The 22,635-nt window shown below is 41.7% G+C and overlaps 1 protein-coding gene across 1 annotated transcript in view; it reads left to right on the forward strand.

The window, feature by feature from the left end:
- Positions 1-5,609: 5,609 nt before the first annotated feature.
- The window catches only part of FBXL7 (F-box and leucine rich repeat protein 7), a 180,069-nt gene continuing 163,043 nt past the window's right edge, over positions 5,610-22,635 (forward strand). The window contains exon 1 of the mRNA XM_030505054.1: positions 5,610-6,179. Coding sequence (XP_030360914.1) covers positions 6,143-6,179 — 37 coding nt within the window. The 5' untranslated portion in view covers positions 5,610-6,142. The remainder of the gene's footprint in view (positions 6,180-22,635) is intronic.

Genomic DNA, 22,635 nt, shown 5'->3' on the forward strand with positions numbered 1-22,635 from the left:
ATTGGCTGTAGCCCCAGCTGTGTTTTTTGTGGAGGGTGCATTGTGGGCATGGCAGGGGAATTCAGGACGGTGGTTGTGGTGTTGCACACAGCCTTTCTTCCCATGTTTTCTAACACTTGAGACTTAGGAGCTTAACTTTGTAAACTTACTGTTCAACAGATTTTACATGTAATGTAGAACATGCTTCAACACAGCCTGAATTTGATTTATTGCTTTTGTTGTTGGAAGAAAGGAAATATCAGGTCCAAGTGCGGATTTTCTCCTGTAAAACTGAAAAAAAAAATAAAAATCAGCAAAAATGTTAAAATCTCAGGTTGGTTAAAAACTTTTTAAGATTTGAACTAGTTGAACTTCTGACAGAAGTTTAAAATAAAACTGTATTTTTATTTGATGGAACTGCCTGTATTTTATCTGTTTTGTGATCCCACCAGCACCTATCCTAAGACAAACTCATTAAAGTCCAAAGTGTCCTAGAACTTGAGCACCACCTGGATTAAATGCATTTTAACCAGACCCATTGAAGTCATTGTGGGACCAGAGCCTTCGCTTGGCTGGAGCAGCCTGACCTCATGCAAGGGGATGCTATGAGAGTTCTCAGCCAGCAGAACAGACTCTACTAAAAGCTACCCCTTAAAATACAACCTGAGCTGTCCTTAGATCCTTCAGCTTTTTAAACATGTGGATCAAGTCACTCAGAATTATACTATGGCTACTAATGGTAAACAGGTCATACAGCAATGAGGCCATAACTTTTACCTGTAATGATGAAGATAATCTAGATTGGGGTTTTTTTCTTTTAGAAAGTAGGTAGTATTAAAGAATCATGTTGTAGTCAATAAAACAATATGCTTTTGATAATCACTGTAAGTTGCCAGCAACATATTAGTCAAATTTCTTTTGGATTCTTTTTCACTTTAGAATGCCCAAAAGCAGTCAACACAGATATTATCATGGAGCATTCACAAAATATATGCAGCCATATGAACATGGTGATGTAAAAGTAGAATTAATTAGAAAAATATTACTTGGCGGCTGCTGTCTTTAAAAGGATACTATTTTTTTCCCCCAGCATTTTATTAAAATACAAAGTGTGAAAACTAATGCTTAAAATGTCTCAAGTATGAAAAATTAAAGCTTCCTACACCAAATCGGAAACTAGTCTTAGTTTTGTTGCTGGAATTTGAGGGCCTGGGAGACAAATGGCTTTTAAACTGAAGTTTGATAAAAAGCTAATTGGAAGTAGCTGGAAGTTTTTTATTTTTGCCTATTGTTATTTCAAAGAGGAAACCTTAGACTGAAATGGAAGAAAAAAATCCACCAAAACCAACTCTGGCAAAAATTCCAGAGCCAAAATATTTAATCTTGGCATTGCTGTGATGGTGCCTTATGGAAATAGTTCAGTTGCTTTCAAATTTTTTATTATATTTTCTTTATCCAGAACCCTTTGGCTACTTCTTCCAAAATTGCTGTGGTTTTATTCATGGAATAGAAAAATGGTGCATCATGAGACATTTAATGCACCACAGAGGGGGGCCCATAATGAATAGAGATGTAATACAAACACTCCCAGGAACAACTGTAGCAACACATCCAAACAGAAACATTTTGGCCCATAGCTTTCTTGTTCTTCCCTCAGCCCTGATAATTTCCAAGTTCCTCTTGCTGGGACTGGATACAAGTCTAAGAAAAATGCATTGATATCTCCCCATGAAGAAGGAAAATATAGGCAATATAGGAAGGAACATCTCACATAACAGTGAATCTTTCCCAGTCGTACAAAATCGGTAGTTGACAGTACTCCATCTCCTCCCGTCCTAGGTTGGCTCGTACTGCTTATACTGCGAGGCAGCAAACCCGAAAGTTATTCTTGTCCTTATAGAAAGCACTTCACCTTCTTTGTATCATTGAAAAAATGTCAGAACTGATGTGCTTTCAGTTTCTTTGCACCATTTTGAAGGCTAGGGTATCTTAAAGGGTTATTGTAAACAGTTCCACAAAGGAATTACATGACGTGGTTCAGGCAGCTTAACTCAGTCACAGCCAAGAGACTTTTTCCAGTCCTTTGTATTTGTATATAAATAAATCTGTAGTTCAAGTACTGACCAACTGGAAGACACAGATAAAAAGAAAAAGACTACTACATAACTTTGCCAAGAATGAATGAAACATCTCTGAAACTGTTAAAAGAAAATACCATCTTAAGTCTTATCCACAGGCACCATGATGGTAGTAAATCCCAAACCATATGGCCGGGGATAATAGCCCTCTCAGACTCCCACAGTGAATCCCACAATGAACCAAGCATTTGGTAAATACTGAAGGGCTATAAGATGACTCAGCGCTAGCTGAAACTTGTAGGTCCTCTTTGAACTAGCATTTCCCAACTTCTCTTTGGGCGTATGAAGCTCCAGGACTGGCTGTCCTAAATGCTTTGCACAGAACTCTTATCCACTGTCAGCAGTATAATCTGTGATGAACACATTTCTGCTGAGAGTTTTATGTCTTTGTACCAAAATGAGTTTGGTACTTCACTGCTTCTCCTTGTGCCCTCCATCTCATTCTCCTCTGGAAAAAGTGTAATGGGATGTGCAGCAGAAACATTCAGCCCTTCATCTGAAAGATGAATTCAGATCTCCCAAACAAGACCTTTCCTCTCTAGGCTTTTTTTTTTTCCCCCTGGGATTTTTGGGGGGGGAGGGGTGGGCTTGGGGTTTTTCTGGTTTTTTTTTCCCTTTTTGTTCTGGTCATGTCAGAATATTCCTGGGATTTATGCCATAACCTTGACGGAGTGGGAACTTGTTTGTCCACTGTCTTTATTCTTCACAGGGCTCCCTTGACAGCTGAACTTCCTGTCTCATGACACACCAGCCTATGCTATTCTTTATGAGCAAAATGCTCCTTGGCAAAGGGAATCATTCTAGTTGTGGTGCATCATATCTTGCGTTTGTAGGGAAAATGCTGTATTCCTTCTTATGGAGGCTCTATTCTTTCTGAATGCCCTAAAATTACTTATGTACAGCTATGCACTTGGGTCTATGTGAGATGATGTTTCCAGTCAGTCTAAGAGATTTCTCTCTGATGTGCAACAAAAGTTGCTGCAATAAACACGCAGCCCTCTATGAGTAAGAAGCCTTACTAAGATCGCTGGCCTTGTTGACTCTATGACTCACAAAGGAAAACTTCCAGGTGGTTGACTGCCATGGGATGCACAGCACACAACGTGGCAGGAGGAGTGGATGCTGAGGGAGTCGTTTGCAGCGGCTACTCCCATCGCTGTAGGTCACGCTAAGATTAAGTGCAGCTGGGCTGCACATGGAGGGGGGACACATGTTGGTTTCAGCCTGTGTGTGCTCTCCTGCTGCTGGGGACTAGCATTGTACCACAGTGCGGGTGGGGAGGAGGACAGCATGGCTGGCCATGCTAGCACAGCTGCCCATCCGCGAATTGGAGGTGAGGGCCTAAGTGACAGAGGTAGGCTGCTGTGCCAGAGACAGCCCTAAAGTTTTTCTTTAACATCCTACTCTCACCAGGTGAGTTCTTAGCAAGTGTTTGGGGTGAGTTTTTCAAACCCTATAAGCCACATGGCAGGAAAAAAGTACTTGGTTGTATGTCTTTGCCGGCAGTCTGTTGGTCCATATATGAGGCAAACACTAACCTTGCACTGCAACCTTTTCCTGTTTTACCGAAGGCAGATTCCTTCTCCCCCACCTCCTGAACAGGTAACTCTCAAAAAGAAAACAGAGGATGTTAGAAGCAGGCACTTGTGACAAAGCGTGCCTGCCTGCCTTGGCACAGTAGAAAGATTGTTTATATCAGTGGTTAGAAATTAACCTTTGATTACAGAAAACTATATTTTTAGACTAATTCACATTTTCCTTAAAAAAAACTAGGATTGATGAGTCTGACCCCAGAAGGCAATCAGACCCTCACTGATTTCAGAGAACTGAAGAGTGTGTGTAGTCATCTTGAATTGGGACCAAAAATTTTTCCACAAGGAGAAGCATTAATGACCAGTAACTGATGGGATTAGAGCCTGATTAACATTGCCCAATTACTTGTCAGTTATCTGTGCTGCTGGTACTCATTTCAGCTTTGGGTAATTAGCCCCCTTCTTAATTAAAATGCACACTTTTTTTCTTTTTGAGTTAACCTCCCATACCCAAAACCTCAGGTTTTGGAAACTTTTCCTGTAGGGCTGACAATGCTGATGCTTTTGCCTCTGCAATTTCATATGCCATTTGCATGTGTTGACAAAGACGTAATTTGCCCAGAATTATCTGTACATGCAGTAATTGACCTCTGTGTGTTGTGATATATTTAGGAAGACAGGCTTTTTCATACATAAGATTATGGTGTGGTGCAGGGAAAACTGCGCAACTCCTGGTTTAAATCCAATCAGGATTAAAGTGGTTTTGTCTTTTTAATAAGGATATGTAATGACCTGGCAATCAGTGAGCTGTGTGCTGAAGAGCAGTATCAGCAATACAACACATAAACCGCAATAGCAGATACTTGCAAATTGTTAGTAAACAGCTATAAACTTCAAAAGAGCCTTCTATATCTAATCCTCAAGAGTCCTAGTCTCACACTAGCACGCCATGGGCACGCCACTCCCCAGGCTGTGTGAGTTACAAGTACACACCCCTTTTCTGGGGGTATGGGTCCCCCTATTCACACACACCTCCTGCAGGTACCCATATTGCATGTGTAGTTACGTGTACCTGTGCTGCTCCCTGTGTTAATGTATGTGCCACAAGTACTGCCCACACCTGCGGTGTGGAGCCTGCTTGTTGCACCCTACCTGCTGCCAGACACAGAGCCAGCACGATCAGGCCGAGGCCACAGCAAGATGCCAGCAGGATGACTGTTGGTGGTGTCAAACCAGGTTGGCCTGCTGCTCTATGCCTGCTCCAGGGTGTTTCTCCACCTATTGCAAGCTTTCCTTCTTCTTTTTTACTTCTTTTCAATCTGACTCTATTCCAAAAATCCTTTGGTAACCCCTGATTACCATTTAATCTGGGTAACAGTTGTCTTGAGCAAACTTCATTGTTATTTTTGTTGTTTGGGTGTTAGCCCGTGGGGGCAAGCATCCTCTCAGGACTGGCAGTTTCGGTATTAACCTGCTCACTGGACGGCTTTCTGACAACTTCTGTGCGCTGCGCAGGGCTGGAGGGTGCCGCGAGGGTGCCCGGCCCGCAGCGGCTGACCATCGGCAGGCCACCCGGGCAGACAGCCCCCAGTCCCGCCAGCTGTGCCGCACAGACCCCTCCGCAGCGCCCGCTGCCCTCACCGTGGCGCCAGGGCTTGGCCGGGGTCTGCCCTGCGAAACGCAGGCTGGGGGTGGTCCGGCAAACCCCCGGGACAGGCTGAGCCGTGCCGAAAAGCTGGGGCTGGGCAGACCCCTGCAAGGGGAAGGGCGGGAGGACCGGGCCGGGCCCCGGGGCGCTCCGCTGGGGCACCGCCGGCGCTTCACCGCGGGAGGTAGAAGGGGAGCCCCTAGGCCGGGCGCTGTGTCTTTAAAGTCCGGGGCCGGCTCTCGGCTCCATCCTCCATCCCTCCTCCCTCCCTCCATCGCTCCGGTGCTGGACGCCGGGAGGAGGCGCCTGCCGCTAACAAAAGTCTGCGGCGGCGGCTCTCCCCTTCCTCCCTCCCCGGGCAACAAGTGGCTGGCGGCGGCCTCCCGTGGGAGGTGGCAGCGGGGCTGCGAGGAGGAGGAAGGCGGAGCGGCGGCGAAGCACCGGAGGAACCCCAGCGCCGGGCGCGGGGCGGTGGAGCCTGCGCCTGGGGGCCGTCCCGCTCGTCCTGCTTGTGGATTATAACTGGAGCCGCCTTCCCTGCCCTGACTCCCGGCTGGAAACTGCGTTTTTGATTCCCACCCCATCCATCCCGCTTTTTTTTTTTGCTTGAGTTTTTCATTTTTGAGGCGGAAAGGGAGGGTGTCGGCCACCCGAGAAGAAGCGGAGGAAGTTACAAGGCTGCTTTGGACATGTCGCCGTGAAAACTCTTGTAGGCTCCTCCCGCCCCTCTTTTCCCCACCACCCTCCCGGCTCCTCTCCATCACCCGCGGTCGCTCGGCGCCCCGCGGTCGAGATGCTGCACGGCGGCGTGGGGAGGCGGTGGCGGGGAGCATGAAGCCGGCAGGATGGGCGCGAACAATGGCAAGCAGTACGGCAGCGAGGGTGAGTCGGGGAGGGGAAAAAAAGGGGTGCTGGGGTAGCAGCGGGGTCACCCTGATGGGGGGGGTTCGGGCGAGAGGCGCCGCGGCGGGAGATCCCGCCGCGGCGCCTCTCGCCCGGACACCCGTTTCTTTCCCGGTCTCCCCAGCCGGGATCCAGGACACGGCCCTCGGGTTCCCACTGTGCTGAGACCCTTAAACCACCCTTAACTCTATTCATTTTAATAAGTGGGAGGTAACTGCTGTCTCAGTTCACGGTGTAGGGGCAGCGGCGTGGCTTAAAATGAGGCAGCTCAGGGGGTGCGGTAGCGTAACTTTGTTAAAACGAGAAACTTTTTAGGGCGCTCTTTGTAATCCTTTTCTACTTTTCTTCATATCCCAGAGTCTTTACATTATGCAGTAGGGTATATGACTGCTTCCTGTCTGAACAGAAAGAAAAAAGTTAACCCCGGGAAGGAGGAAGGGGGAGAGTTAATGTTCTCCAGCTGTTATCCATAGATTGTACTCCTGCAATTTCGCTTCAGTGAAATTTTAGTGGGTTTGGGTTTAGGTGTAACAGGGCTCGGTTCATTCTTGTGGAAACCTATTAGTCTCGCTGGAGTTGCATCGGGGATGAATTTCAGCTGCTTTGCTGCTGGTGTAAAGGACTACTGCAATAGTCAGCTGGTGTCAGGCAAACCAATGGCCGGTATGTCAAGTTTGTCTTCCTGCCAGGCTGGTTGAAGCTTTCTTTAACTTTTAGTTGTTGTCCTCATCGTATTTACGCAACTCTATGGGATATATGTCTTCCCTTCACAGTATTGTGCAAAACTATATAGGATCACCACATCCCCCCCTTTTTTCATTGTTGTTGAGGGTTTGTGGGTGGAGCAAGGGAGATGGTCCTATGGTCTGCTCAGTTCTTTGGGAGTCCAGAAGGCAACTGCCAAAGAACACACCTCTCTCACATCCCAAGTATGCATGAAGGTGGTGAAAAGAAAATAGGAAAACCACTGCTTCTTCAACAGATTCTGCAGTTCCTTTCTTTTATTGATGAATCAACTCTGCTCTCGGAAGAGATGAAGCAGTCAGAAGCTTTAAGCTAAAGATATTTTCACTGTTGTGGGCTTTGCTCACTTGATACCATCGCTAGCATGACTTCTGCGTGAATGGAGTGAATCTGGAAGTTGCAGTCAAAGCTTCTTTGGATTTCTCCTGAATGGGGAAATCCTAGTTTGTCCCCAGAGTTGAAAGGCTCAGTATCTATAATTCTGGTCACTTGCAGAACTGAAAGGTGTTTCACTCAATGGTGGGAAGGCACGGCTGCATCCTTAGGCTTTCCAGTGAGTCCAGATGACTGTTTGCTTCAATTAATGTCTAGTTTTGGAGTAGGAATGTGATGGACACTGAGTTTTTGGCAGCCCTCAGTGCAGTGGAGGAGGACTTTACCACTCCAGAACTACCTGATATGAACTGTGAGGAAGAGGATGCTGCAATATGATATTCTTAATTAATTCTTTTCCCCATTCAGAGGGAGGTTGGATCCTGGAAAGGCAGACTACATGTGACAAATAAATCTTTGCAGTACAGACCATTACCAGGGTTGAGAAATAGGTAGAATACTTTTTTTAAAATAAAATAAAAATAAATTAACTCCCTCTTCCCCCCCCAACCTCCAAACTGATATTTCAATTTAGGTAACTTGTCCCATGCATCATTAGTGCTTTCATGGATCTGGGTTTCCTGGCAGCTTCTCTGCATCATAAATTACTGTGAAACTTAGAGAAGCTCTTGTTTGCTGCTTTCTTTCTGGATGATGCGGAGGAGAACATATCTAAAGCTGATAAAGGGAGTCCTTTTTTCATAAGCTACCGGAGCTTTTAGTGCCTTTGACAACTGACTGCTTGATTGCCATAAAAAGTTGCTTTTTATGGATGTGATTGTGATCCCAGGTGGAAAGGTGGTGCTCTGAGGAAACACCCAACTGCTGTGTGCTTTAAGAGCAACCTGAGTATCTGGGTTGAAGTTCATGGAGCATCATCTGTGGTTAGGTGTATGGTACATCATTTTCAGCTCTGTGGGCTCTGCAGGCTAATGTTGTTCTATGGCACACTGTTAGCTGAGCTGCTTGGATGCTGTCTTCTCATTTGCTGCTTGCTAATGTCTTAGGTGAGATTTCAGAAAGACAACTGTGAATTATTTTTTAAGATGGATAGTGTTTTTCATGCAGCCTTCGCATCTACTGTGAGGCTGTGGAATATCAGGAGTTTGCCAGAATTGCTTCTCATTTCGAAGCTGAAGAGATACATTAGGGCAGGATACCTCTTCTAGAACACCTTAATTACTCGGAAATTGTGTGTGGATTGATATATTGTTACACTTACCAATACTAGGCAGTTCTTTGAAGTTGACACACTGTATGTAACAATCTCAGGTAGCTGTCTAAAGTATTTGTGACTAATAACATAAATGGCACTGTACAGCTTTTATTTATTTATTTGCTTGCTTGTGTAAGGCTCTATTGGATAAAGTTTTATTTGAACATGCAGCTGTCCTGTTGAGAGGGACAGGAGAGTTGGATGTTTGAGGAGGCCAAATGAACTTGTTTACAGAGTCTGCTGAATAATTCCTGGCATCCTTCATATCTGTTTTCCATAAATTTAATTTTCTAAGACAGGCTAAAACTTGCTTGGAATGAAGTTTAAATGTGAATAAAATTGCTTCTCTGAAAAATCATGTCATGCAGATGGGATATGAACACAACAATCAGTTAAAATAAAATAATTACATACCCAATTTTGTCTACAGGAGTTTACCTCTTTTAAAAAGTAAATTATGAAATACAACTTTTTACTACTTTTCATTTGGGCTTTTAAAATGTTTCTATAAGGGAGATGATTTCTGAAAACTTGTTTACTTAGAAAAATATGAAGCTTGAGATTTCAGGCTTATCATATTGTGCAGTAGATTCTGACTGAAATGTTGAAGCTCAGAGTTAGTCTTTATGAATGTGTTCCAGCAGTTGTGTTTGAATAGCATGACTGAAGCTAACAGATCACTGGAGCAAGAAATCCATTTGATCATGGGGCAGTTCTTGTAAGGCTTTTGCCTATACAGTGCTTATGTATTGCAAGCGATAAATAGATGAAATGGCACGTTATCATTAATAGATGAAATGGCAAGGCAATCAACCTTCTTGAATCAAACTGATTACTTTCTTTCTTTTTGGATCTGAATATTTGTGAAGATTTAGGTGGAAACTCTTTGGGGATAACTTTATCTCAGTTCTGGTTTTGAAAACGTTTCTTCTCAAACTTTTATTCGTGGCATTTTCTGTTCACAAACCATTTGAAGGGAGAATTCCTGTGTGGATCCCAGTGTCATGCTAATGTAAGTGCCAGTGCTGAAACCTGCCTATGTCATAGGATGTAGTTGCCACAAAGCACAGGCAACATGATTCACAAAGGTGGCTTTAACTGTGATGTATGAGCTGGTGTACAGTAGCTGAAGCTTTCTAGGAGTTGCCAGCATGTAGCACTGTAGTGAAATAGGTCGGTCTGTGTTCATTCTGGGGAAGGTTACTTTCTGAAGTCCCTCCCTTCAGCAGGGGGAAATGGTTAAGGTCTGCTTTATCGACCTAAGATTTCGTACTTATGTCCTCTTTCCTGAGGGTGCTGTGGACACAGTAACTCCTTGTGGATGCTGCCTTTAATTTCAAACTATATCTTTGCTAATTCAGTGATGGCAAGTATTTCGACACATCAGATGTTGTATATGGAAATCTTTTAAATCTAGAAGTTCTGTCATTCAAGACTCAAGGACTTTGGCATGTGTTAGGGTTTGTTTCCCCGCAGTGTGTTGGTAGATTAACTTCACACACAGTGCTTATGTCAGGTGTGAAAAACCAGCGTAACATCGTGGTCTTGCACTAGAGAAGTAATATTAGTGGTGGGTAAGTGATTTTGTTTAGAGTGTTGAATCATAATTGATATTTTAATGAGGGTAAAGGGAATTGAAAAGGCACTAAATTAGCTTTTACTGAGTTAATTACAAAACTGTGACACTCAATTCCCCCCCTTCCCCAGGTATCATCTCTGTGCACCGCATCTTTAGCAAGGACCGTTTTTGATTCTGGCACAGATATTTTTCTTCTCAGAGTCAAGTAGGAGAGTCTAAAGTTGGGTGCTCAATGGCTCCTAGGCTGTGCAGACTTTTTCTCACTTTGTTAGCATGTCTGAGTTACATTTACACATTACTATCTGATGTGTTTTACATGAAGTTTAGCATATAGCACTTACCTCTGTCTGTCTTACTGTTCTGATCCTTTTCCAGGCAATCTGTTGAGCTAGCATATCTTGCTGTTCTTGTAGAAGTCCGTTCTAGTTTGGCTAGTCTTTTCTCATACACCTTCCCAGTGCATAATAGCTGTAATTGAACTGTAACACAAGACTGTTGTAAATATTGTGGTGCTGCTCAGTGGCACTTTGTTGCGACTGTCTTGTGCAATTCTGTTCTGCATTCTGCTGCTCAGCCTGGGTTGGTTCTTGCGCTTTATCTGTAGCTGGGTTTCACTCTGCTGCATTCAGGGAGCTGAGACATGCCTCTTAACAGCAAGACTGGGACAGGAAATACAGCAACATTCAAAATGTCAATCCCTTAAGCAATGTTGATTTTTAAAAGTGAATGTGCACTCTGACAGCCACCAACTGCTGCTAGGCAAAAGTAACCTTCATAAATGCTGCTTATGATATTCTTTTTTTACTGTAACTTTCAACTCAGCAATGCAAAAGGAGTGTGTGTGTGTGTGTGTGTGTGTGTGTGTGTGTGTGTGTTTACTCAGTTTGTCTCCAAAAAGTAAATTTACTCTAAGCTCAGTGCATATGTTGCTTGTTGTTGTCCAGATCACACAGCAGGATGGGAGGAGGATCAGACATGGCACTTAACTGAGCTGCTGTGCTGCTTTCAGTTTCTCATAAGTCAGTATTTTCTTCTTAATAAATTAACTGCCTCTGTGTGTGTGTGTACACAGGCATATGTGTTTATATACACCCACATAAAGTAACATATTTGTGGGGGATTTAGGCTTTAAAAGGTTGCTAATATTATCTGTAGCTTTGCAGAAAGTAACTTACTGGCTCACATGCATGTTATTTCATAAAATGTTACTCTTTCATAAAATGCTTCTGGGGGAAGATAGAGTATTCTGTTTTATTATTATTTTGTTAATAGACATAAGCTAACAAACCGTGCTCTAGGGAGTTATCTTTGACTTGGATAGTTGCTTCAGCCTGGTGCAAAATTAGCTGGATGCTCTTTCTTTCGTACATTAAAAAAGTAAATAAAATTGTTAACTGGGTGCTAGTCAGAAGCCTGGATAAACTTTGGTGCTGGTGATGCATGACTTGGGAAGCTTCCAGCAGACCCCTCTCAGGTAAGGTGGTAGGAGTCCAGGACTTGCACATTCTAGTCGTTCTTTTACCCATTCCCCACGGGCAGGAAAGGAAATGAAATTGCTTTGGTAACTTTCCTAAACTGAAACTGTATTTTTGTTTTCTTGAAAGAAAGTCCTTGTACCAAACTGGACTTCATAAAGTCTAAGCTGAAGTTGATACTGTATCATTCCTTGTGGAAAAACACCAACATGTGTTCAGAATTGGGTGGTTTTAAGTCTGAATTGCTAACCCCAAAAATCTCCTCAGCGAACTTTGTTTTCTGGTGTTTTCAGTCCTTTGGCTACTTCTGGATTCCTCACTCCTGTGAACACTTCCTAACTAGGAATTAGTTTGCTTCTTTGTGGGGCTTGTTTGTGTTAGGAGAGTGATTGGCAGAAGGCAGTGGATGACATTTGAAGGCTGAAATGCATAAGTGGTTTGTTTCTGCTCTTTGTTTTGTAGTCAGCTATGCCTGTATTTTTTAATACAGGATGTGTGCTTTGTTGGATTAGGGCAACTATTACATGAAGGAGTGACAACATTTGAAAGTTGAAGAATTGGGTGGGGGGCTGCCAATAGAACCTCTTCCTTCTTCATAAGGAAATATGCTATGTTGTCTACATATGTAGATGTACAACTTGTGATTGTATAGACATGCTGCAGGACTTTGGTACTCAAGTAGCATTTAGGTTGAGTCCTAGCAGTGGTGGTGTAGCTGAGCATGGGGAAAAGCTATTAGTTCTGTCTGATCATACCTCCCACTTCAGTTCCAAGTCTACCTGTGTGCCTTCTAGCATAGACATCACATTAAAGACAGCTTTATGCAAGACCTCATTGGAGGAGCTGAAGCATAGAGGAGGTGCTGTCATCATCTTGATGTTACGATGTAGGTGATAAAAGAAGTTCCTGTTATCCTAGATGCACCTCTTGCATGCTTTCCACTGTGGTGTCTCTATCTGTAGGTGTCTGTTTATACAGAAAGATAATTCAGCAGAGAGCCTGGCCATTTCTCTCAAGAAATTAAGGTCTGCATATTGACCAAAGTGAGCGTCTTTACTCCAAGAAGCTCTAGAGCAGAAACAAACAGGACTAAATTGTGCTGATCAAAGAAACTCTTGTTTATATTCTATATGGAGGTGTGAAGAAGTGCTGTTGTGATTGTATTACATAGACTGAACTGTAGCAAAGCCTGGAATAGGCATGAACAGTTTCAAGTACTGCCTCAAAGGAAAGGCTAGAGTTGGTTGTGTTTGAACAAGTATTTAAGGAAAAGGTTCCAATCTATGCCAATATCCAAACTCAACAAAAGTAATTTCATGGCAAAGTAGGTCTCTTCCCCCTACACAATTTTGTGACCTTAACGTTAAACAATAAATAGGGAAAAAATTGTTGGTTGATTATTTTTTTAATTATTATTTTTCTTTTTTCCTATATGCATTTCCCATGTGGACTACCTGTCCATGCAAATGGGTGTTTAACACATGTATCTGTATTTATCTGAAATGGGTAATTACTGTCAGGAGCTGCATGGCATTGGGAATCGTTTTCCTTACTGTGCTCAATAGCAGTTTTTGCTGAAAATGCAAGCCCAGGTTTCACTTATGTGCATGGGCTTTTAGTCAGAGGAATCTATAGTGGCATAGCAGTTATTGCTCTGATTTTAGTGGATCTTTTTTCAGTGGGAAGCGTTTGTTTTCTAACAAACACATCTGTTTTCAGAATTGAGATATGAAAACATACAACATACAGCAACTTGCATTCAGACACAGGTGGCATAGTGACTCTCTTGAGCTGGAATCATGTAGTTAGACTTGTGTTGCCATCATACCCTTGCTTTAGCAGTGTGGGTGGTAGTACAGCACTTAACCTGGAGCTCTGTATTCCAGGCAGGCTGTGCTAGTAAACCCTTCCAAAGACCCTTCTTGGAGTAAAGAGAGAAACAGGAACCTCTCTTTCATGCCCATGTTTTGAATCGGGAAATTCCTGTCTACAATACATAATTTTGTAATATCAACAAATTATGTGATACTTTTCTTTCTTGGAGATTTGTGTACAAGTGTGTGTAATAGCTGCAGGAATACTATACTGAAGTCTTCTGAAACAGCATATTAACTTGGAGGAAGGTATTTAAACACTTTTCAGTGAATCTATTTTTAAAATAATCTTCCTTGGTTTCCTTCTTTGTTCCTGTAAAAATGCTAATGGAATTTGCAGATAATGATATAAAAGGAGCAGTTATGATGTCAGATGTCTTTTGTTTGTTTGTTTTTAAGAAAGATAAGAAAGAGGAGAAACCAGAAACACTGGCAGAGTATCAGTTATAGTTAAGTAGGAAGAACCCATTTTGATCAAGAGTTGCACAGGCTTGTTTGACAGTGAAAGGAGAATTTGGATCAAGTCTAGTTGTCACGTTACAGGTGTAATCTTTTCAGTTCATGGGGAGCCCAGACTCATTGCTGTTATGACTACATGCATGGTGGAGAAGCAGGCCACCTATTTAAGGCTCTGATATTTGTTGCCAGATTGCACACAATCCTCTTTCTATGTAAATGTGACTGCATGGGATAGAGTAACTTAGAGGTGATTCCCCCCCCCCCCCCCCCAAAATTGTGAACTACTCTAAAGAATGAGTATTTCATTTAAATCCTATAATTGAAGATAGTAAAGCATTGTGGGAACTGATGAAAAGAAATTGCATGTATTTGAGAGTTTCTTACAGTGCTCGATGCTCTTACAATGAAATATGTTGTTGTTTTGTTACTGGCTCAGTGCTGGTAGGACTTGATTTAGCTTACTGGCCTGCAAGACAAAAGGCAACAGCTGGTCACCAACAGAATTACTGAACAGATCATCTTTTCTATAGTAGCTAGTAAAACATATTTCTATTCTCCTTCTTCCATTTGCCTGTTCTCTGGCAGTTTATAAGGAAATTGCTTTTGGCATCAACATGGAGTCATAGAATAGTCTGGGTTGGAAGGGACATTTGAAGGTCATCTAGTCCAACCCCCCTACCATGGGCGGGGACATCTTCAACGGGATCATGTTGCTCAGAGCCCTGTCCAGCCTGACTTTGAATGTTTCCAGGGTGGGGCATCAACCACCTCTCTGGGCAACCTGTGCCAGTGTTTCATTACCCTCATGGGCAAAAAAATTTCTTCCTTATATCTAGTCTGAATCTGCCCTCTTTCAGTTTAAAACCATTACCCCTTGTCCTATCATAATAGGCCCTGCTAAAAAGTCTGCTCCCATCTTTCTTATAAGCCCCCTTTAAGCACTGAAAGGCTGCAATAAGGTCTCTCTGGAGCCTTCTCTTTTAGAGGCTGATCAAGCCCAACTCTCTCAGCCATTCCTCATAGGAGAGGTGTTCCATCCTTCCGATCATTTTTGTGGACCTCCTCTGGACCCTCTCCGATAGGTCCATGTCTTTCCTGTGCTGAGGGCTCCAGAGCTGGATGCAGTACTCCAGGTGGAGTCTCACATAATCATTTAAAACTAAGATGATGGAAGCAATAATCTATTGTTGAATGTATTGTTGATATTATACTATTACGACTCATGCTTTCAGAATTTTTGGAACTTTAGGATTTACTAAAAGAGGTATAAATAAAAGCCTCAGAGCAGAAGGATTTAAATTCCAGTTAGCCATGCTAGCATTATGTTGAAACTAACAATATGCTCTTGTATGTCAAGAAGATCTAGTAGCTGACCTTCCTCCTTGAGTTCATGTTTGATTGTACTCTTTTTGTAGCCAACAACCTTGAAGGTCCTCGTCTGTTTTTGTCAGGGTTTGAGAACATAGGTGCTCTAGTCTTACTGAGGAATTGCTCTCTTCTTCTGGAACACTGAACTGCCAGTGGAGATATGTACAGGCAATAAAATTAAATTATGACATTTTCCAATGAGTCCTGGCCATATCTCTGTCTACTTTAGAGCCTGAAGTCTACAAACTTGCATATTAGAAGTGACATCTCTGCAGACCTCTAATTCAACCCACTGCTCAAAACGGAGTCAGCTAGAGCAGGCTTTTCCTGGATTAAGGTGAGGCTGTCCAGACTGTGGTTCCCTAGATTGTCCTCCCTGCCTTTCTTGAAGATAAGGGTAACGTTTTTGGTTTTGTCCAGTCCCCTAGAACCTCTCTTGATTGCCATAACCTTTCTAGGATGATTGAGAGTGACCTTGCCATGGCATTGGCCAGATCACTCAGGCTCCAGAAATGCATCCCATCAGGTCGCATGGGTTTGTGTCTCTCTGGTTTGTTTAAATGTTCCCTAACTTGATCCTTCTGTTCTTCTGCTGGTTACTTAGGTTTACAAAAGGTACTACCAGGCTTTCAAAAGCAATAGAGTTCAACCATAGCACGTTCTGGCAAGTTTTAAGGCTGTCTTACAGTAGCTGAGTATCTCTAAACAGTGCTCTGTAAACTTGTGTCTACAGCTGGCTTGGAGTTTTTCAGCTATAATTTATTTTTACCTTATTATTAAGTTGGCTTTTTTAAAGTCTGTTTCCACTGTATAAAGAAACTCACTCTTTCTCAATGACTATGCTTTCTCTTGGCAGAGAACAGATAAAATAGAAGAATCCTCCTAAGAGTTGTGGTGGTAGAATCTGGCTCTGGATTTTATTTTATTTTTTTTTCTTCTGGCAGCATAAACAGTCTGTGCTTTTATGAGAAGCTTCTTCAATGGAGTTCTGCTTGTTTCGGCAGGAACAGCCAGCCCAGGATCACATTTTCTTGCTGTCCTAGGAAATGAAGGTTGTTTCTTTAATTAATGAAATCATATTTGTATTAATTTCTGCAGTTTTCAAGTTGATGCAGTCACGGCTGGTAAAACTGCTTGAAAGTAATCTGTATTCTGCTGGTGTAAGGATTTGCTTCTTTTCACATATTCTAGAATTGGATCAAAAAGGATTTAAATCCCCCACTTAAATGATGGTGCAGTAGTTAGATAAATATTCAGGTTTAGAAGAAACAGATTATTGTTTGTAAATGAAATAATGAAATAGGATTGTCTGAAATTTTTTTCTGAAAACAACCCCAAACACTACCAGAAAACATGGTTAAATTTTAATGCTCTAAAGTGTTAGTAGATCCTTTTCCATTTAGAATCTTCTATTTAAAACTAAAGCCATGTAAAACACAAAGTGTTCTGAGTGTTTCTACATCTTTGCACTTACTGATGGAATTTACATTTTTGTTTTAGTACTGAAAAGCTACTTTTAGGTTAATTCATCTGTTAGCATTATCTATTCCTTGAACATTTGCTCTGTGTGGGAGAGGGGGTAACTTCCTGGAAAGATGGAAGGTTAAATGCCTTGTGACATAATCAGATATATAAAAGATATTGGGATCAGAACTATAGCCACAGTACCTGAATTGAAATGTTCAAACATAAAAGATTTTTGGGGTGACTTTTTTAAAACAGTTTTTCTTTCCATTTGTATATGTAGACTACACAGCATAGTCCAGTATGAAGTTTTCTTTGGCACTTACTAGGCATGAGCAGCATATTTTACTTATGTCTTCATTTCTCTTGGGAAATTATTGCTCTTTATTCCCCTGTGGGTGTACCTTTTGTTGCACTGTATGGTTGTCTTTATGGAGAAACATGAATGCTTGTTGTGAGTATTTGTTTCTCTTGCCAGGAACTGCTGGAACAAAGGTGAACATGAGACTTCCTCTCCCTCAAACAATTACAATTTTTTCCCACTTTGACTCTGGTTTCAAGAGGCTCTATGTGAGAAAGCCTTTCTCATATATGAGAAATTATCCGACTGTGAATGGGCTTACAGTTTATCAAGAGGTAGCGTGGGAATTGTAAGACGAAAGGTTAGCTTCTATTTGGTTGTCCAGGAATCTATTGATTGAACTATTGTGTGTTGATTTAGGGCTTTGGTAATGATGTCATTTGCTTCTCACCATGAAAGTACATAGTAAGTCAAGCTGTGTTTCTGTCTGAGAGCTGGACTAGAATGACTGCCCAGCATCTTAAAAATGGTACATGTTTCTCTTGTTGTGGGTCAGGTAATGAAGTGGAATTGAACCACCTTATCTCTTACCATTTTTTGAGCACAGGAAGAAATGTTGCCAGCAGAAGTTGGACACTAGTGAGTGTTGCAGACTTGTTCCTTTCTGGGTTTCTTGCTTTCATTTTGCTAGGCCTCATTTTCTATAGAAAATAAACCCATGCCCTTCTGTGGATAAGATCTCCACCTGCCCTTCCCCCCACCGTGTCCTTCGCTGAAGTGTAGGGTTTCGTCATTAAGTCCCTACATGAGCAAAAACATTCCTAGAAAGTGAAGTTTGGCTTCCACAGGATTAGAATCTAAACCAGAACAAGACTAGTCAGACACAGGAGCCTTTCACGCAGCAAAGATGGCTGTTAGTGGTTGTGTGGTTTGCCTGTTTGTGCTTTTTAAGCACAGATTAATCCTACCCATGTTTTCTTCAGTTTTCTTCCTAATTGAGATATCAGCAGTTGGCTGAAAGGAATGTGGTAGGGAGGACACAGAGTCAGGTCTATTTGTGAAGGCAGGTAACTGCCTTTTTTCTAACACTAGCCATGCATGTTTTGAGCAAATGTAGGACAAATTGTAAAGGATTCTGAAAATTTAGGAGGTATTTTCAAGCCCTTTATCTTACATGATAAAGTATTCCACTGGGTAACATTCTCCAGAAATAATCTACACAATCTAGTACAAAAACTCTCTGTAACAAATAGGATAGATCAAGCCCACCTACTGGTATGTAGTAGTCTAGCCTTGCAGTCCTAAGTGGCTGAGGAGGAAGGCTGTTTTATGTACCCAGGAAAGGAAGGGCAAGGTGGGGAAGAGTATGGTGTCTCTGGAGTTTCTCAGTCTTTCACACAGGTCCTTAACTAGTAGGCAGCATGATCACACTTAAGCAAGTGTGCTGTGTTTTATTTTCAATTTTACCTGACAAATCTGCTTTTGGTCTTTGTGTTTTTAACCTGTAGCAGTGTTGGTAGTGCAGGATGAGCAGTGTGAGAGCTCAAGGGCATATGCAAAGATTTCTTATCTGCTTATTCATTAATTTCTTATCTGCTTTGATTTAGCATGCTCTCCAGAAACTGTATGATAATGGTGTGATACTGCTCAGTGATACCTTTGCACTTTTTCCAACTGTCTGGTAGGCCTTCCACAATTCCTTCCATCTCTCTAGAGCTTTATCTTTACACAGGAGGAAGTTTTATAGGGTCAATGTATATAATGGAGATGTGTATTCACACTACGCAATGTTGTTGATATTCTGGACTTCTAGTTTAACAGTGTAGTGTATTGCATTATCTTGATGGCTTCAAGACCCTATTTCTTCTTAGTACATCTGCTAAGCCAATGGAATTCCTATAATTTTAAGCTCTAGAATTCCAGTGAGAATCCTCAAAGTAATTTTCAATCTGGTGCCAGTAAAATGGCTTTGAAGAGTTAAGGCTGGAGAATACAATTTTGTGTTCTATGATCAGCATCGACTTTTGTGATCTAAAATGGATGACTTATGAAATACTCCATGTGAGTAATAGAACTATGGGGTTTTTTTTTACTTTTTTAAAAAAATTAAAATGCAATATTCTGATAGGGATGGTCAAATGTACTAATCTGTACCTTAAGAAAAGCAACACAAACAACCCAGCCACCAGTGATAATGAAATGCATTAAGGAGACTGGAAACCCGCTGTACTTCCTTGAAACTCTCTAGCCCACATCGGTTGCACAGGAAAGTCATTAAGTCCTGGCTACCTTCTGAAATACATCAGCCGAGTCCTGATAATTCTAGTTGCCAGCACGCAAGAAACCAACTAATTGCATTTTTCATAAGCAGTTTACTATGGTGTTTTTGTAGCTTCAGCAGAGAAGGAAAGGAAAATACATGCCTTCTGACTTTTTCTTTTTGATCTGAGACTGAGAAACAAAAACTGTGGCAAAATCTGTAAACTTCAATTCTGATGGGGTTTATGTAGGTGTTCTTTTCACCAGTGTCGTCTGCTTTTTTTAAACAAGCTTATATCCACACACACCCTTCCCAGTATTAAAAGCTTTAGCAGTACCTTCACTGAAAGCAGAATGTGATTTGTATTTGAATGTATTCAATATATACAAACAATGCTAACACTAATGCTTTGTGTTAATATAGATATAATGTGAAACGTGGCAGCCCTAGTCAGGTTTTGTTTTGGGGTTTGTTTCTTTTTTTTGGAAAGTTGGGGGATTAAAATTCTTCGATTGATGTAATGTGTTCTTAGGTTGCTGCTGAGATGAAACACCAGATGCAATAAGCTAGATATTACTCTGGAGCTTTTTGGTGGGGTTGTTCTATGATAGAAGAAACAGGGGTGCTGCAACTGAGCAGTGTCCAAGTAACCCCTATGAAGTGGAGCAATGCAATCACAACTTTTGTGAACTTAAACAGATTTGTTCCTATCTTCCATTTATTAAAGGATTGACATTACCTATTGGGAAAGAGGTAAAAAAGTGCTAGAATAGCTTAATATTATCTTTTCTGGTCATAGTCCAAGACATGTCAAGGATCTGGCACATCAGGCAGTCTTTCAGTGCTTTCTAACTAAGTTGGGAAGAATATCATTGGTTTGATTTTTCTTGAAGACTGACTCATTACAGTAGACATATGAAAACTTCTTCTGAAGAGATAACATCAGTTGTGAGCAGTAAATCTATCTCTATCTTAGGTTTTGTAGTTGCTTTGCCACGTAAATGGAGATTTATTCTGAAGTGTAATGGATTTATGATTTGATAACATTGTATGGAGAGATAACACCATTAGATAAGTGACACAAAGGCTTTCAAAAGTATTTTTAAAGAAAGCTTGCCACTTCAATTACTTCTGTTCTATCTTGCAGTGTGAACTGCTACAAAGCCCTGCAACAGTGTTAAGATTAGGTAAGAGAGATGTTCTTATTTTTCCAAGTCATGATTTGAATGCCTGAATGAAGTTGAAAATGGAACAGGTAGTGAGTCTATCCAGAAGCTGCCCAAGGCAGTTAAGTTTGTAATTTTGAGTCAAATCTGGTATCGTTCCTTCAAAAGCTGCCTCTCAAATTGTTTCACTGTAGCTGAAATCAAACTTCAATCTAAGATTAGTCTGATTGACCTTACCGTATTCTGAGATGAACATCACTTGTTGTCTCTGATTCTCCGATCCTTGGTTTCAACATTAATTGCCTGCTGCCCTCTTCTGAAGTCTGACAACAGTTCCTCATCGTTCAATGGCCATTGTCAAAGTAAATAAAACTTTGGCATGCTCCTATGTGGAGATGGTTGGCTGACTGCAAATGCTGCTTGACTCTTTGCGGCTCAGGTAGTGTTTTTTCTGTACTGGTGTAGTTCAGACTATCCAGAAGTGTTTAGCATCATGAAGCATTTTCCCTTACACGTTTTAATCCCTTTTGAGTAAATTGTAAAGTGCCTAAGAAGCTATTCTTCCTTTGTTTAATGGCACAGTTTTATCCTCAGATGAATGCAAGTATTTCTTTTCTGCTGTGTAGCTTGAGAACTGTGAGAGAGTGGGCACTGCAAGTGCTTGTGTTGTTTTGAAAATGTTTCTTGGGCTCCAGACAAAAAGTAATGTCTGGAATATTTCTGTTTATTGTCTGTGAGAGGCACAGGAAATAAGAAAGGCCAACTAAATTATAGCAGGCAGCAAACTCCTCTGTAGCAAAGGAAAATTTAGGAGTGACAGAACTGGGCCTTGCTGCCCACTGGGTCTCTGTTGCACATTTCTCATAAATCTAGTGACAGAACTGGATCAAGGCTCCTTCATTCCAGAAAAGCAGAGGGGAATTGAAGCCAGAGGTTCAGAGCCAGATTATCAAGCAGAAAAGGGAGAAACCTCTCCTCCTCACTCCCAAAATCTCCGAACTCTGTAGGTGAGTTCTCAGGTAGGTACCAGAGCCACAGGCAAGTTTGTAGGCAGGATTTTCTTCTACTTTCACGTAGTAGAACAAATGGTCTTGATTTCCTTTAGCTAGTTAGAGTTGCAGAGAGTAGTGGAGGATGCTAAGGACAGATAGTCTGTCTAAGTGTGAGCAAATTGATGTAAAATACTGGATGAATCTGTACTGCCTCAACTAACTGGGAATCTCCAGGTTTGGCTAAACTTCATGTATGTTGCTGTAAAGATAAATGGCCTGCCAGGTTTGCAAGTCCCCCTGCCTCAAGGCAAAGTTGCTCACATTTTCAGCCTTCTGTTTTCTTGCAGCCTAAACTGTCCAATCTTTAGGTTAAACAGATGCATGAGAAAAAAAATATAAAATTTAAATCTGGGCATTTGGCCATAGTAAGCAGACGAGAGTTGCTGCTTCTTTGAATGTTTAATGACAATAAAATAAATTATTGCGAAGTACTTTATGCCTCATTTGTAGCAAAGTACCACTTCTCTTAAAATGTTGTTTGCACATGTGATGTAAAAATGCTATTTAGACCTTAACATCTTTATTTTTGGTTGATAATAACCTCAAATGGTGATTGATTCCTTGGTGTGTGTTCTGCTAACCCAAAATGTGTACCTGACCTGTGAGAGTATGCTGCTGTGGAGCTCCTTGCTTTCCTCTGTACCATGTGGATGTCTGTGTTTGTCCTTCAGAGCAGTACTTTTTTAGTGTTTTAGGGAGAGAGTCTGCATGTTGTGCTGTTATATTTCTGTCATAAGCTTTAATACTGATTCTTTGCTCCTACCCTAAGAAATGCTGTGTATCAACTGTGCAGGTGATGTTCATCTCTTAATGCTGAGAGCTCAGGGTCTGTGTAGTAACTCTGTGTGCCCAATGATTCATGATTTAAATTAAAACCTTAATGGCAGTTATCAACAGTGGCAGAAGTAGGAATCAGCAGAAAAGGGCTGTGTGGGCAAGATTGCTCTCTCTAAAGACACTCCTGGAAGTACCTTTGCACAGAGCCTGAAATACATGTACCGGCTGAAAAAACAGATCCCTTTAGCCTGGTATCCTATCCCCCACAGCAACCCTTAATGAATCCGGAAGAAATAATTGTTTAATGGAGTCACATGAAGAGTTACTT

The sequence above is a fragment of the Strigops habroptila genome, chromosome 1, assembly GCF_004027225.2.
Source record: "Strigops habroptila isolate Jane chromosome 1, bStrHab1.2.pri, whole genome shotgun sequence".
Taxonomy (NCBI): Eukaryota; Metazoa; Chordata; class Aves; order Psittaciformes; family Psittacidae; genus Strigops; species Strigops habroptila.